Here is a 13,715-nt window from a genome sequence, read left to right as displayed (position 1 = left end):
AGGCAGGTGTCCTTCATTTTGGCACAGCTGTATATAGGTTAAGTTCTTTCAGGGGAGTCACTCTCAAACTTGGGAGAAAAATAAATTCATTCCACAGGCTATGTAACAATACAAGATGCACGAATGTTCTTGGTTTGAATGGACATATCCACTTTTATTCTTTTCTGGTAAAGCTGTCCCAATAGGAATCCTCTGCCAAAAAGTAGAAATCCTAGGCTTTTCAAACAGGTGTTTTGATCAATGCCCATTTTCCAGCTACAAGCATTTCCTGTTTTTGCAGCTGAGATTCGTATTTGTATGTGGTTAGTCATGGAGGGCAAACTAGCTTGTAGATTATATAATTTCAGACATTTGTAATTTGTTCAAAGTTCAGGCATTAAAATAATTTTATAGTATCTGCTTACTAGAAAAATGGAAAATTAAGAAAATTAAGCCAAGATAAAAGCAACAAAATAAGCAGGAATAAAAGAGACATTTGAGAAATTATTGCCTAGACTCATAATGAGTTTATACACAGAACTACTTTAAGACTCAGAAGTTGATATTTACTCCAATGCTAGAACATATAACACTTTCCACATTTGCAATCCTATGTGTGTATATGTAATTTACAAATACACACTCAAATAAATTAACTCAGTTATCCTGAAACAGAAGAGAACAGAAGGCAAATTCTAACCTGAAGTTATATAGCCCAACCTAGCCAAAACACAGACACACACACAGACACACACACACACACAGTCTGGCATTTCATTATTTAGGGACTGGGTAAGTAACTTGTGGAGAAGGTCAAATAATCTTAGTTCCTTTTTAAAAGTGGCTTCCAACATTTTCACCATAAGGATCCCTTTATTATTCCTTTTCCATGTTTTAAAGAATTTTATTTACTAAACTGCATGTGATAATAGGCTTTTTCATTCTTTTATTAATCAAAAGCAGAACTGTCATTCACAACTTCTGATCAGTGTGTGATAACCAGTGTTATGTTAGGCAGGATTGAAAAAATATCAACAAAATGCATGGAAATTCAATGTCTTAGTTGGTTTATGTGGCAGGAATGTGGGTAAATGTATGATTTCTAGTATATGTTTTGAAATATTAAAAACAGGTTCAAGGATGCCCCCACTGCTATCTTTATCTGTCCCAAGTCGGGAACCACTGGTTTACATCCACCTGCTTTTCCTCCCTAAGTCAAGTATTAACATAACACAATTACTCATGTTAACATATAGGGCATTAATAACAAAATTTACTACAGATAAAATAGATTAAATACAACACTCATTCTGTAGGGTTTGAAAAAGAAAACATAACAACATAGACTTAAAGGAATCTATTTAGAAATTACAAAATTATGATATCCAGTATATCTTTCAGTCAACTTCAAAAGCACATTAATATATGAAAAAAATCCTCAATTCCCCTGTGAGGTAGGTCCAGATTATTGTCCCCACTTCCACAATGAGGACATGAGGTACAGAGGAATTAAGCAGCAGAGCTAAGAATTAAACCAGAAGTGATTTGGGTTTGAATTCCATACCACTTTTCTTTCCATCTAATACCAATTTTTTCCAACAGATCTTTTGAGGATATGGAACCTAGTAAGACACTGAAGCAGATATTGGATAGGATATGAAAACTTTTCACATCAATGTCAAAGTGGGTCCTCCCATATCTCCATTGTTGTCACAGTTATAATTCTTGCCTCGATACCAAATGCATAGTCAGATTCCACATATGCAAAGCCCACAGATCTTAGCCTTTAGTTCCTAGGGAAACTAAATTTATTTTTATTACCATAGAGGGGCTGAGGTCTAGCAGGTATCAGGTTCTTTGAGTCTGTGTGACATGAACACACATCAGCTAGGAGCCAGTTGGCAAATCAAACATTTACTGTGTGCAAGGCACTGTGAGAATTTCCACCAAGGGTAGTAGATCTGAGAAAAATCATTCTGGGATTCTGTAGACTAAAAATTTCCTAAGGATTCCTAGAATCACAGAATGTTAGTTTATCTCTAATTTTCTGTCCAGCCCTAGGTTCAACCCCATGATTTTACAGATGAAGAGACTGACATGTAATTTAAGTGGCTTGCCCAAAACCCATAATATTAGATCATTTCCTCATATAGTAAGAATTTGACAAAGTCCACAGGAAATGGAATATATTCTCAGGTTGCCATCATCAAAATGAAAAGCCGGCTCAGAATCAAAAAAGAGAAATTTGGGGCAAGATAAGGATATACATATCCTTTCTTTTTTTAGTCTCCATGTTACATGAACAAGTATTATTAATAAAATCTATTCCTTTTCTACGGAAAATTTCCCAATAGTTCACCATTTAAAGGAACCCAAACAATTGGACAACTGTTGCAAAATGAATTTTTTAAAGCAGAATTTTATAGGCATAAAGAGGACTTCAGTGAATTTAGGCATGTTATAATCAAATTAGCAAAATACATTTCCATATGTGAAACTGCTCCAATTAAACGAGTGTATATAATTTCTATATCAACATAGTTAATTCTGGTCAACATAGTTAATTCTGATGACATGTTTGGGGCTTTATGTTCAAGTAGTGAGGTTTGATTTTAAGTGGTGGCTTATTTGTAAACAAAATTAAAATGCTAATAATTTTTGAAAGCTCTAATACATTTGGAAAAACCCTATTTGTTCTCAGCCTTAAAAATATTATGAACACGTAACTTCATTCAAATTATGAAAAAATAAGAATACATTAAAATGGTAGAGTGCTAAATGTTAACACAGATTAATTGATCACGTATTAGTGTTTATAGATCATAATAATATAAATAGTATGTACATTAAATACTTAAGTGGGTTTTGGTAGGGCTTCAATCAAAGACCATTGTTCTTCCAGAACCATGTTAAATTACATATTCACTAGCATTAGAATTATACCAGTTTTGTAAGTGATAGTCCTGTTCTGTAATATTTTATCACTAACATATATGATTGGGGGAAAACAAGGAAACAGTCTTTAAATAATAAATAGAAGAAATATAATATGCTAATGAAATAAATGAAATATTCTTATACTTGAAAAGGATAGTTTTAAATCTAATGATCTGTCAGTTCATCTATTCTGTTTCCTTCAACATAAAATGTTATCTTTGTTCAAAAAAGACAAGGCACTTCTCCATCTACTTCTAATGTTTGACTACAATGATCTCTTTCTTAAATTAATATCGTGGGTAGGAGGGAACAAAAAGTAGTCGAAAAAGGTTAGGCCTTAATTTCATTTTATACATAATTTAGGTGTTTAAAGGGGCACTGGGGATGGACATGTGTAATGGAAGGTTAGAGAAGGAACAGTTTTAACTTGTAACTTCAAAGCTTTGTGAGATTTATACACTTTGGCAAATACATGTTATTTTCTCTGGAACCTACCACAGCAGGTTTCATAAAAGAATATCATGTAACAAAGAAATTCACAATTAGTTTCTTCAACCTAAAAACAGCTTTCATAAAAATATTCTACTAACTTGATAGAAATATCCAAGTATGTTCTATCCTAAGGATAAAAGAAAAAAAGGTCAATGGGGGAGGAATTAATGACCACACAGTGTGCTTTGTCATTTCATCATTCACTGCTGCCAATTTCACTGAAAACATCCCCTCCAAAGCACTCCAGAATACCCAACTGCTAAATAGCCCCTTACATAGGAAAATAGTTTGAAAAAGCAGTCATATAAGAAAGAAAAAGGAAAACTGGGTATTATCTGAGTGGTTCAAGAAAATAAGATGAGTCAACCAGCATAATGAACAATAAAATAATAAATTTAAAAGCAATTAGAGTAGGCTTTTAAATTAAGTTTACAAATGCTGGCAAATTATTTTTATGACAAATACTACTGTAACTTAAGTTATATTCTGTCACCTTCAGATACACACTATTTTTGTCTCAATATTTGTTTCATGGAAACAATTCACCACTTCTTGCTGTTCTTTGAGCAAAACCAAGTGTGATTTATACATGGCAGAAAAAGTTACAATGAACAAATTCTAAATACACATGGCCAAATTCTAAATATACAGAAAAAGATGAGATTTTAAGGACTGACACTTAAAATTGTTCTATCACTGCTAATTAGAAATTTTGTATTATTCTGGAAATCAATTTTGGTATTAAACAGTCACAGTTTGAAGCATAAACCTGATGATATTAGCTGGAGCATAAACCACAGATACAATTTTTCCCTGACCTTAGCTATAAAACAAGACATTTGGTATGCATTTTCAGAGGTTTCCACCTTGTCTATAAAAATACATATTTAATTTTGCAGCAGACAGACAAATGGTATTTGCAGGCACACATATTAAAAGTTAGAGATTCCGGGTGGCTTGGTGGCATGGGGGTAATGGGACTCTACAGAGGGAGGTGGAAAAGTGTGCAAACAATTATAGTCATATATCAAATAGTGTCTCTTTTTTCCCTCTTCTTTTACTTGTCCAGGACTATGGATTTCAAATTCGGCATAAATTTTAAAAGTGACTTTTAAAATACTGGACTTTGTATGAAGAAATGACTATTCTCTTCACTGGGATAAATGTTTATCTAAAAAATTTTTTACTAAAAGTAGTAAGAGTAAGATGACAAATAGGATATTATTGAGTCTCAGATTCTTTTAATTTATTTTTAGCAATAGGAATTACAAATTATGCCTATATACAGGCATACATTTGCAGTTGAATTAACACAACATAAAGCTTTATAATTATGTTAAAAATTCAAACTAAGTGTGGTATTCTCACTCATCTTGTGAAGAGAAAAAGAAAAAAATAGGTACATATAAATGAAACGGCTACATGTGTGGGGAATTTCTAAACTAAAATACTTTAGTCTAAGTACTTGTCTAAGTACTTGTCTTTCTTCATTAATAATATCCAAATACGTAAAAAAGATTCTCAAAAAATAAAGAATATTTTTTATCAATTATGAACCAGCCACTATATATTCTTTAGGTACAGCTTCTCAATTAGCTCTCTCTCTTTCCCAGAGCAGAATATCAGAACTCCAAAAAGGGATTAGCAGTGGCTTTCATGAGGATCTAGACACCTCCCCAGATATGTGAAATCTTCAAACACTCCTTAAAGATCATAATTGTGTGTATTTTCAAATGAGGGAAAGGATACATAAAGGGAAATAAATAAGGACAGTGAAGCTGTGAAATGTGTCGGATGTCAAATGAATTTTTTGGAGGGTGGGAGTGGAGGACAACATGGGAATTACTGAATTAAATGAAAAACTAAGGTTCTTGGTTTCAGGTGCAATGCAGAATATCTCAGACAATGATTTCAATTTTAATCCACTCATTACAAAGGGCAATCCTGCCCTCCACCTGAAATTTTTAACAAACTCATTATGGCTCTGCCATAAAATAGCATGTTAACAGTCTATACATTCAAAAGGATGCTTGCAAACTTCATTCATATTAAAATCTATGCAGATTTGTTGGCAATACAGTAAGAGTAATATTACATTCTGTAAACCATGGCATATCACATTTTATGTTATGCAAAGAGACAATATTTACAAGTCTTTTAAGAGTTTAAATATTTTATCCACTAACATAAGTGATAATTTAGCAAAGTGCAGGACAAAACCAGTGCTATTAATTGCATGTCCTTTAAAAGCAAGTAAGAGTAAAACCATTTCTAAAAGCTACCAAAAGCTTATTTACTTATATCCAGGAAGGGATTACAGAGCATTAAGTAGCCTAGAAAAATGATGCATATTTAGAAACAGTGAGTATGAAAATAATAAGGCAGCATGCTCAGAACAAAATTTTGTTTTTGTTTTTTAAACACCGGCACTGATGTTTTATCTTTAGTGGCAACTATATATATACATATACGTCTCTGTGTGTGTATTTATTTAAAAATTGAGAGTGCAAAACACAAGCCTCATTTAACAAAAAGATGTGCAAAGTTTCTTCTTAAACCAACACAAATAAAAGAGTAAGGAGAATATTCTAAAGAATAATAATAAGAAATAAAGAATAAGTTGAACACAGCAAAGGAGACCATCTTCATTCCAAAATCATCTACAAGGCACTAAGGGTAGGAAATGACAAGTAACACAGAAGTGACTGAATAAAATTCCTCAGTCAGGTCGGAATATGGGATATTTTGGTAAGAATTCTATTAGTATTACCTGTAAAATAAAAACAAACAAGAATATATTGACAAAATAATTTTCATTTACTAGAACATATATAACCCAGAAAGTCTATGATCATTTTTCACAGGACTCTACTTTGGTCCTCTAGTATTAAGTAAGTGAAATATATAAAACAGTTACAAAGAGAATTTACTACAAGTTATCATTAGATTGGCAATTAAATCAAATTGGCAAACATAACTACTTATTGTAGCTAACAGTTTCTATGACCTAATTTATAATAATTATTTGTTTAGGTGCAGAAAAGCAAGCCCTCTTACATTATTATCTCCCTCTACACCCCTTCTCCCCTGCCCCCTTTTTTTTTTGACAAAGTAGAAGGGATTAAAACTGTGTTATATAGATTAGAAAAAATACCTTTATCTATATATTTTTCAGTTAAAGCAGCTGATATTGGTTATTACTATCTTTTACAAGTTATTTATAAAAAATAATGAAACATCCAAATGAACTGATTAAAACATTTTAATTAAAGACTGGAAATATAATAATAAAAACCTAAGATATTTACAAACTTATACAAATTTATATACTAAATTTATATTTAATATTTTATTTATAAATTTAATATGTAAATTTATAATATATTTATAATAAATTTATAATACTTTATATAAGGTTTTATCTATAGTGGATTTTAGATTTGTGGTCATTTGCACATTCTTTCCCCCTAGCTATTCAAAGTGGAGAAAAATAACATAATAATCCTTATTTATGGTATAGAAATGGAATGTTTATATAGTAAATCTATATATGTCAGCAATTTCAAGCTTAGATAAATTTCCTATTCTTTTGAATGTTTATGATGCTGAAGTTATCACATTGGTTATATGTAAATTTGTGTTTTGTGATTAAGACTGCATAGCTTTCAGTAAAAAAAAAAAAATAGAGCCTATCATTTCTTTATTGAAAATTAAGTGTTAGCTAAGACAAAAAGCCAGGAACATGAATTCAGAATTCAATTCCTATTTTATGCAAGTTTTGTCAAGATCACATTTAGAAATATTTTGTTCAACAGCAGCTGTGCTCATTACCATATGTGCTGGTCTGCACCTATGTGAAAAGAAGATTAAGGTTGTGCAGTTTTCATTGCAGCATACTAGCTGAGATTTTTCTCAGATCTAAGTAATTACTAGCTTTCAAGATATTTTATATTGGCTACAAATCTAAGGAAGATGGAAGGAAACCTCTATGTTCCAAAACTGACAGAAGTTTAGGCTGAGGAGAAAAAAAACTGAGAAAGAACTGACAAATGGTAAGCATAGTAAAATATAACATTTAGAATGGAATCCAAAGAAAGTAACTAAAAACAACTGCATACTTACATACTCCATCATATTGCTAGTTTCGCATTTCCTTTTAGTCAACTTCCAGTGCAAAGCGAGCTAAGAAAGTACAGTTAGGAATTTCGATATCAATTTATATTAATTATTACCTATAACATTTGAATAAATCACCGAGAACCATCCAGGAATAAGCATAAGACACATAAAATAGCGTTTAAAAGTAACTTGTAAAGAATATACATTAAAATTGAATATTCTCTAATCCATTCTTTCATGGCCTGAAAAATTCCCATTTTTTTAAATTTAATAATGCAAATATATAAGTGGGGCACTTATTTGCTTAAACTTTCTTACCTTGTGATATAATCTGTTATTTTCCCATTCTAATAACTTCTGAATTGATCTTCTGGTCTAAGAGGAAGAATCAAGACTTTGTTACAAGATGAAGAACTTTGTAAACTATGTGTATATTTTTCTGCTTGTTTGTAAAATCCAATTATTTTCTCTTCTTGTTTTTCCATTAGAAATCAGATAAAAAGCAATGTAACTGACAGAAACTGCGAAAAGAAGAGTAGTATTTTGAGCAATTATTATACTGTTATTATAAGATCTCTCTTTCTCCCTCTTCAGACACCCACATCCATGTATATGGGATTTTAATATATGCTTTTCAAAATGAAATATGTACAAATTGTTCTGTGTTGTGAGTCCGTGCACTGGACTACTGTGAAATCATTACCGATACAGCTAGTAGTCCACTTATGGACCTAATCTTGACTTTCACATGTCTTTTCATAGGGTTACTTTTTCAATATACATGTAATATGCTAAATTAATCTGAGTCCTCACAGGAAGTCTTCCTATAAGAGCTCCTAGCACAAATGCCTGGCATATAGTACTCAAGGTCTACAAGTTGAATAAAGCAAGCCAACATACATCAGAATTTCCACTGAGAAGAACATGTTAAAAACAGCTAGTCAGAAAACTTTATTTAGAGGAAAAAAATATAAATGAGAAGCAGCACTGTCCTAAACAAGGGGACAGAGACTGAATCTCTCTATTTTGTAGGGAGGAAGAAAAGGTTGCAAAACTTTCAAAAAATTAAAGTAAAAGATAACTATGCATTTTCAACTCTTATTTGGAAGAGTTTTATTAGGCTTCTGATAAAGAAGGCACTGTTAAATTTTAAAATTACTCCTCAAAATTGAATGATTTACCAACCCGTATCTGAAATGATTTCCAAAGCACCAACATAAGAAACTATTCTATTTGTTTAACTATGTTAGTTAACAATCAATGGCAATTGTATTCAGTTCATTCACAGTGGGCCAGAAAACAACAACAATGCCAGCTAGAGTATCCCGTGTGGTTACTGTACTTGATAGAATCTCTAAACAAAATCAGATGGGTAACAAAGAGACTGAATTAGTAATTATAAATCTTTTCCCAAAGAAAAACTCAGGCCCAGATGGTTTCAATAATGAGATCTACCAAACAGTTAAAGAAGAAATAATACCATTAATATAAACACAAACTCAACAAAATACTAGCAAACTGAATCCAACAACATATGAAAAAGATTATACATCATGACCAAGTGTAATTTATCCGAGGAACACAAAAATAAATTGCTGCAATACATCATATTAATAGAATAAAGGACAAAAATGATGTGATCATCTTAATAGATTTAGAAAAAAGCCTTGGACAAAACCCAATATCCATTCATGATAAAAATCCTTAAAAAACTAGGAATATATGTGAACTTCCTCAACCTGATAAAGGGCATCTATGAAAAAACTACAGCTAATACACCTAATGAAGAAAGACTGTTTTCCTCTTAAGATCAGGAAAAAGACAAGAATGTCTCCTTCCACTACTTTTATTCAACATTGTACTGGAAAGAATAGTGTGGGCAATTAGACAAAAATAACTAAAAGGCATCCAGCTTGGAAATGAAAAAATGAAACTGTCTTCATTTGCAGACATGATCATGCATAGAGAAAACCCTAAGGAATCTGAAACCATGCTCCATAGGGGTTAATGAAGCTAAAACTGTCACCCGCAAGACCCTCACTGACTATCCCTTCTTCACAAGAATGTTAGCCTTATCTTTTAGAGGCAAACAACAGGAAGAGCTCAGGTAGGCTTAGAGCAGTTTGAGCTTGACTACGGACTCACCCCTATGCAGATGGACCATGGAGTGTCTGACAGTAACTTCTACCTCATTATAATATCTGCCCAAGGAGGAATACAAACCTCATTAGCATAACATACAATGCATGTACAGGCATATTTCCTAAATATGTGTATATGACCTTACACCTCTACATGCAGTGACAAATCCCTCCCCCCTTTTCCGAATATTCATCCTATCCCTAAATAAAAGAAATCTATTTACCCCCACTCAGGTGTCATAGCTTTGGAAGTTATGCCCCATGATTTCCTTATTTGTTGAAGTAAAGTTTTGTGTGACAACTCCACCTGATGTAGTCTCTATCTGTAATTTACCAAGGAGTGAACTCACTTTAGTTATTAGGTTACAAATCCACTAAAACATTACTAGAATAAGTTCAGCAAGTTTGCAGGAAACAAGATTTTGATAGGTAGAATTCTGGCTCCCATGATCCTCACCTCCTGGAGTTACACCTATGAATATGTTACATTATGTTGCAAAAGGGATGTTGCAGATGTAATTAAAGTTACTAATTATTTGGCTTTAAAATAGGGGGAGATTATCCTGGATTGCTTTGGTGGACCCAATGTAATCTCAAGGGCCCTTAAAAGTAGAGAACTTTTTCTGGCAGATGGAAGGACAGTCAGAGGGATCTGAAGCAAAAGAAGAACTCAAACCACCATTGCTAGCTTTAAGACAGAAAGGGCCACATAGAAAGTATAAGAAAGAAATGATTTCTGCAAAAATCTGAGGGAGTTTGGAAGCAAATTCTTTCCCAGAATCTCTAGAAAGGAATACAGACAGCCCTGCCAGCACCTTGATTTTGGCCTTGTGAGATCCTAATATGAGAACCCAATTGAGCCATGCTCAGACTTCTGACTGTGAAATAATAAAAGTTATTGTTTTAAACCATTAAGTTTGTTACACTAGATAGAAAAATAATATGAGGCTCAACCCATAAAAAATCAATTGTATTTGTATACACTAGTAATGAACAATCTGAAAATGAGAGTAACAGACCATTTACAATAGAATTAAAATATTTAGAAATAAATTTAACAAAAGTATAGACTTGTAAATTGAAAACTAAAAAAAAAAAAACTGCTAAAATACATTAAAGAAGAGGTAAATAAATGGAGAGATATCCTATGTTCATTAATCAGAAGACTCATGAAATAGTATTCACAACAATGGTGCTAGGACAATTGGATATCCAAAAGAAAAATTATGAACTCAGACACCTATCTCACACCATGCACAAAAATTAACTCAAAATGGATCAAAGACCTAACCATAAGAGGTGAAATTTTAAAACAATTATAAGAAAACATAGGAGTAAATCTTTGTGATCTTGAGTTGGGCAAAGCCCTCTTAGATTTGATGCAAAAAGTACAAGCAAGAAAAACTTAAAAGTGATAAATACAGCCTAATCAAAATTAAAAATTTTTGTGTGTCAAAGATACCATTGAGAAAGTGAGAGCCCTTCCAGAATGGCCATGTGAGGACCTTAGGGAAATCTCTTCCTTGTAGAAACAACTATTAAATTGATCAAGTATTAGCAAAGGATACTCAATCAAATGTTCCTGAGATTGATCAAAAGGATTATAACAGATTGAGAAGTATTTATTCAACAAAGTTATGGACAATAGCTAAGAACATTAGGAGGCCTTGGTAATGAAGTTAGGTAATACTCCCACATCTCCATTGCTCTGCCTCGCAGAAGAACTATTTTAACAAGCTTGGGAGCTGTGTGGCAGGTGGTTCCTGATAGCTCCCAGCTCCCTGGAGTGAAACTGCTTTCCTGGGTAAGGGCAGCATCCACTCTCCTACTGCCAACTTCTGCAAAATAGGCAAAACAGTTGGTGAAGGGTGCAGTCCCCCTTTCTGGCACATATCTGTATTGTGGGAAAGCTGATATACTTGGCTTGACAACTGAGTGGCAGTTCCCATCTTCTCAGCTTCCTAGGGCAGACATATTCTGCATTGATTTGACAGATGGTGAATATTAGCAGATCCTACACTCCATGGCTCTGGGCTAAAAAAAAATCCACAGCTAATATCATACTAAATAAGAAAAAAATCATAAATCATAAAATTATACCAAAAACTGAAAGCTTTTCCTCTAAGACAGGAAAAAGACAATGATGCCCACATTTGCCACTTCTATTCAACACACTACTGGAAATTCTAGACAGGTCAGTTAGGCAAGAAAAGCCATAAAAGGTATCTAAATTAAAAAGGAAGAAGTAAAATTATCTCTATTTGCAGGTGATATTATCTCATGTGTAGAAAACCCAAAAGAATGTACAAAAAAATCTGTTAGAGTTAAACAAATTCAGCAGTGTTTCAGGATACAAAATAAACATTCAAAATTCAGTTGCATTTCTACTTTTTAAAAGATTTTATTTATTTATTTGAGAGAGAGAGAGAGAGAGAGAGAGAATGAGCCAGAGGGAAAGGCAGAGGGAGAGGGAGAACCAGACTCCTTGCTGAGCAGAGAGCCTAATATGGGGCTCGATCCAGGAACCCTGTGATCATGACCCGAGCTGAAGACAGATGCTTAACTGACTGAGTCACCCAGTTGTCCCCCAAATTCAGTTGCATTTCTATATGATAATGGTAAACAATTCAAAAAAGAAATTAAGAAAATAATTGCATTTACAGTAGCACCAAAAAGAGTAAAATACTTAATAATAAACTTAAGCAAAGAGGTGAAAGACGTGTGCACAGAAAACCACAAAGCATTGCTAAAAGAATTTAAAAACCTAGGGGCGCCTGGGTGGCTCAGTCATTAAGCACCTGCCTTCGGCTCAGGTCATGATCCCAGGGTCCTGGGATCGAGCCCCGCATCGGGCTCCCTGCTCTGCGGGAAGCCTGCTTCTCCCTCCCCCACCCCCCTGCTTGAGTTCCCTCTCTTGCTGTGTCTCTCTCTGTCAAATAAATAAATAAAATCTTAAAAAAAAGAATTTAAAAATGTAAATAAATGTAAAGACATCCTGCATTCATGGATTAGAAGACTTAATATTGCTAAGATGACAATATTATCCAAAATGATCTATAGATTCAATGCAATCCTTATCAGAATCCCAGTGACTTTTTTGTAGAAATAGAAAAACATCCTAAAATTCGTATGGAATGAAGAAACCACGATTTAGGCAGCAATCTTGAAAACGAAGAATATGAAGGACTCACATCTCCTGATTTCATAACTTAATACAAAGCAATGGTAACAAAAAAAATGGTGCTGGAATAAAGACAGATATGTAGACCAAAGGAATAGAATAGAGCCCAGAAATAAACTTCTGAATGTATATGGTCAACTGTTTTTCAACAAGAGTGCCAACCATTCAATGGGGAAAAGGAATAGTCTTCAATAAATGCTGCAAGAAAAACTGGATATCCACATGCAAAAGTATTAAGTTGGACCCTAAACCTACACCATATATGAAAATTAACTCAAAATGGATCAAAGAACCAAACAGAAGAGTGAAAACTGTAAAAGTTTGTGAAGAAAACATCGGAGACAATCTTCATGACATTGGATTTTGCAATAATTTCTTGGCCCTTGACACTGAAAGCACAGGCAAAAAAGGGGAAAATAGTTTAATTGGACTTCATAAAAATTAACATCTTTTATGCATCAAATGACACTATCAAGAGAGTGAAAAGATTATCTACAGAATGGAAGAAAATATTTGCAAATAATCAGAATATATAAAAACTCCCCCAACTCAACAACAAATAAACAACTCAGTTGCAAAATGAACAAAGTACCTAATACCAGAAATGGCCAACAGTACATGTAAAAATGCTTAACACAAGTCGTTAGAGAAATGCAAAGCAAAATCACAGATACCACTTCACATCTACTAGAATGGCTATTATCAATAAGATGGAATATAGCTAATGTTGGTGACGATCTGCAGAAATTGGAATCTTTATGCATTACTGATGGGAATGTAAAATGGTGCAGCTCCAGTGGAAAAGTTTGGCAGTTTTTCAAAAAGCTAAACAATTACCATATGTTTACATACTCTATTCCTAGGTA

The 13,715-nt window shown here is 33.2% G+C and overlaps 1 protein-coding gene across 1 annotated transcript in view; it reads right to left on the bottom strand.

Moving 5' to 3' along the window:
- Positions 1–285: 285 nt before the first annotated feature.
- Positions 286–13,715, bottom strand: part of CHIC1 (cysteine rich hydrophobic domain 1) — a 70,431-nt gene continuing 57,001 nt past the window's right edge. The window contains exons 4-6 of the mRNA XM_045879618.3: positions 7,846–7,902; positions 7,531–7,590; positions 286–6,178 (exon numbers count right to left, since the gene is read on the bottom strand). Coding sequence (XP_045735574.1) covers positions 6,128–6,178; positions 7,531–7,590; positions 7,846–7,902 — 168 coding nt within the window. The 3' untranslated portion in view covers positions 286–6,127. The remainder of the gene's footprint in view (positions 6,179–7,530; positions 7,591–7,845; positions 7,903–13,715) is intronic.

Source organism: Mirounga angustirostris, unplaced genomic scaffold, assembly GCF_029215605.1.
Source record: "Mirounga angustirostris isolate CCGP_5_RB_7025 unplaced genomic scaffold, mMirAng1.0.hap1 SCAF_11, whole genome shotgun sequence".
NCBI lineage: Eukaryota > Metazoa > Chordata > Mammalia > Carnivora > Phocidae > Mirounga > Mirounga angustirostris.
This window is presented reverse-complemented; position numbering and strand designations above follow the sequence as displayed.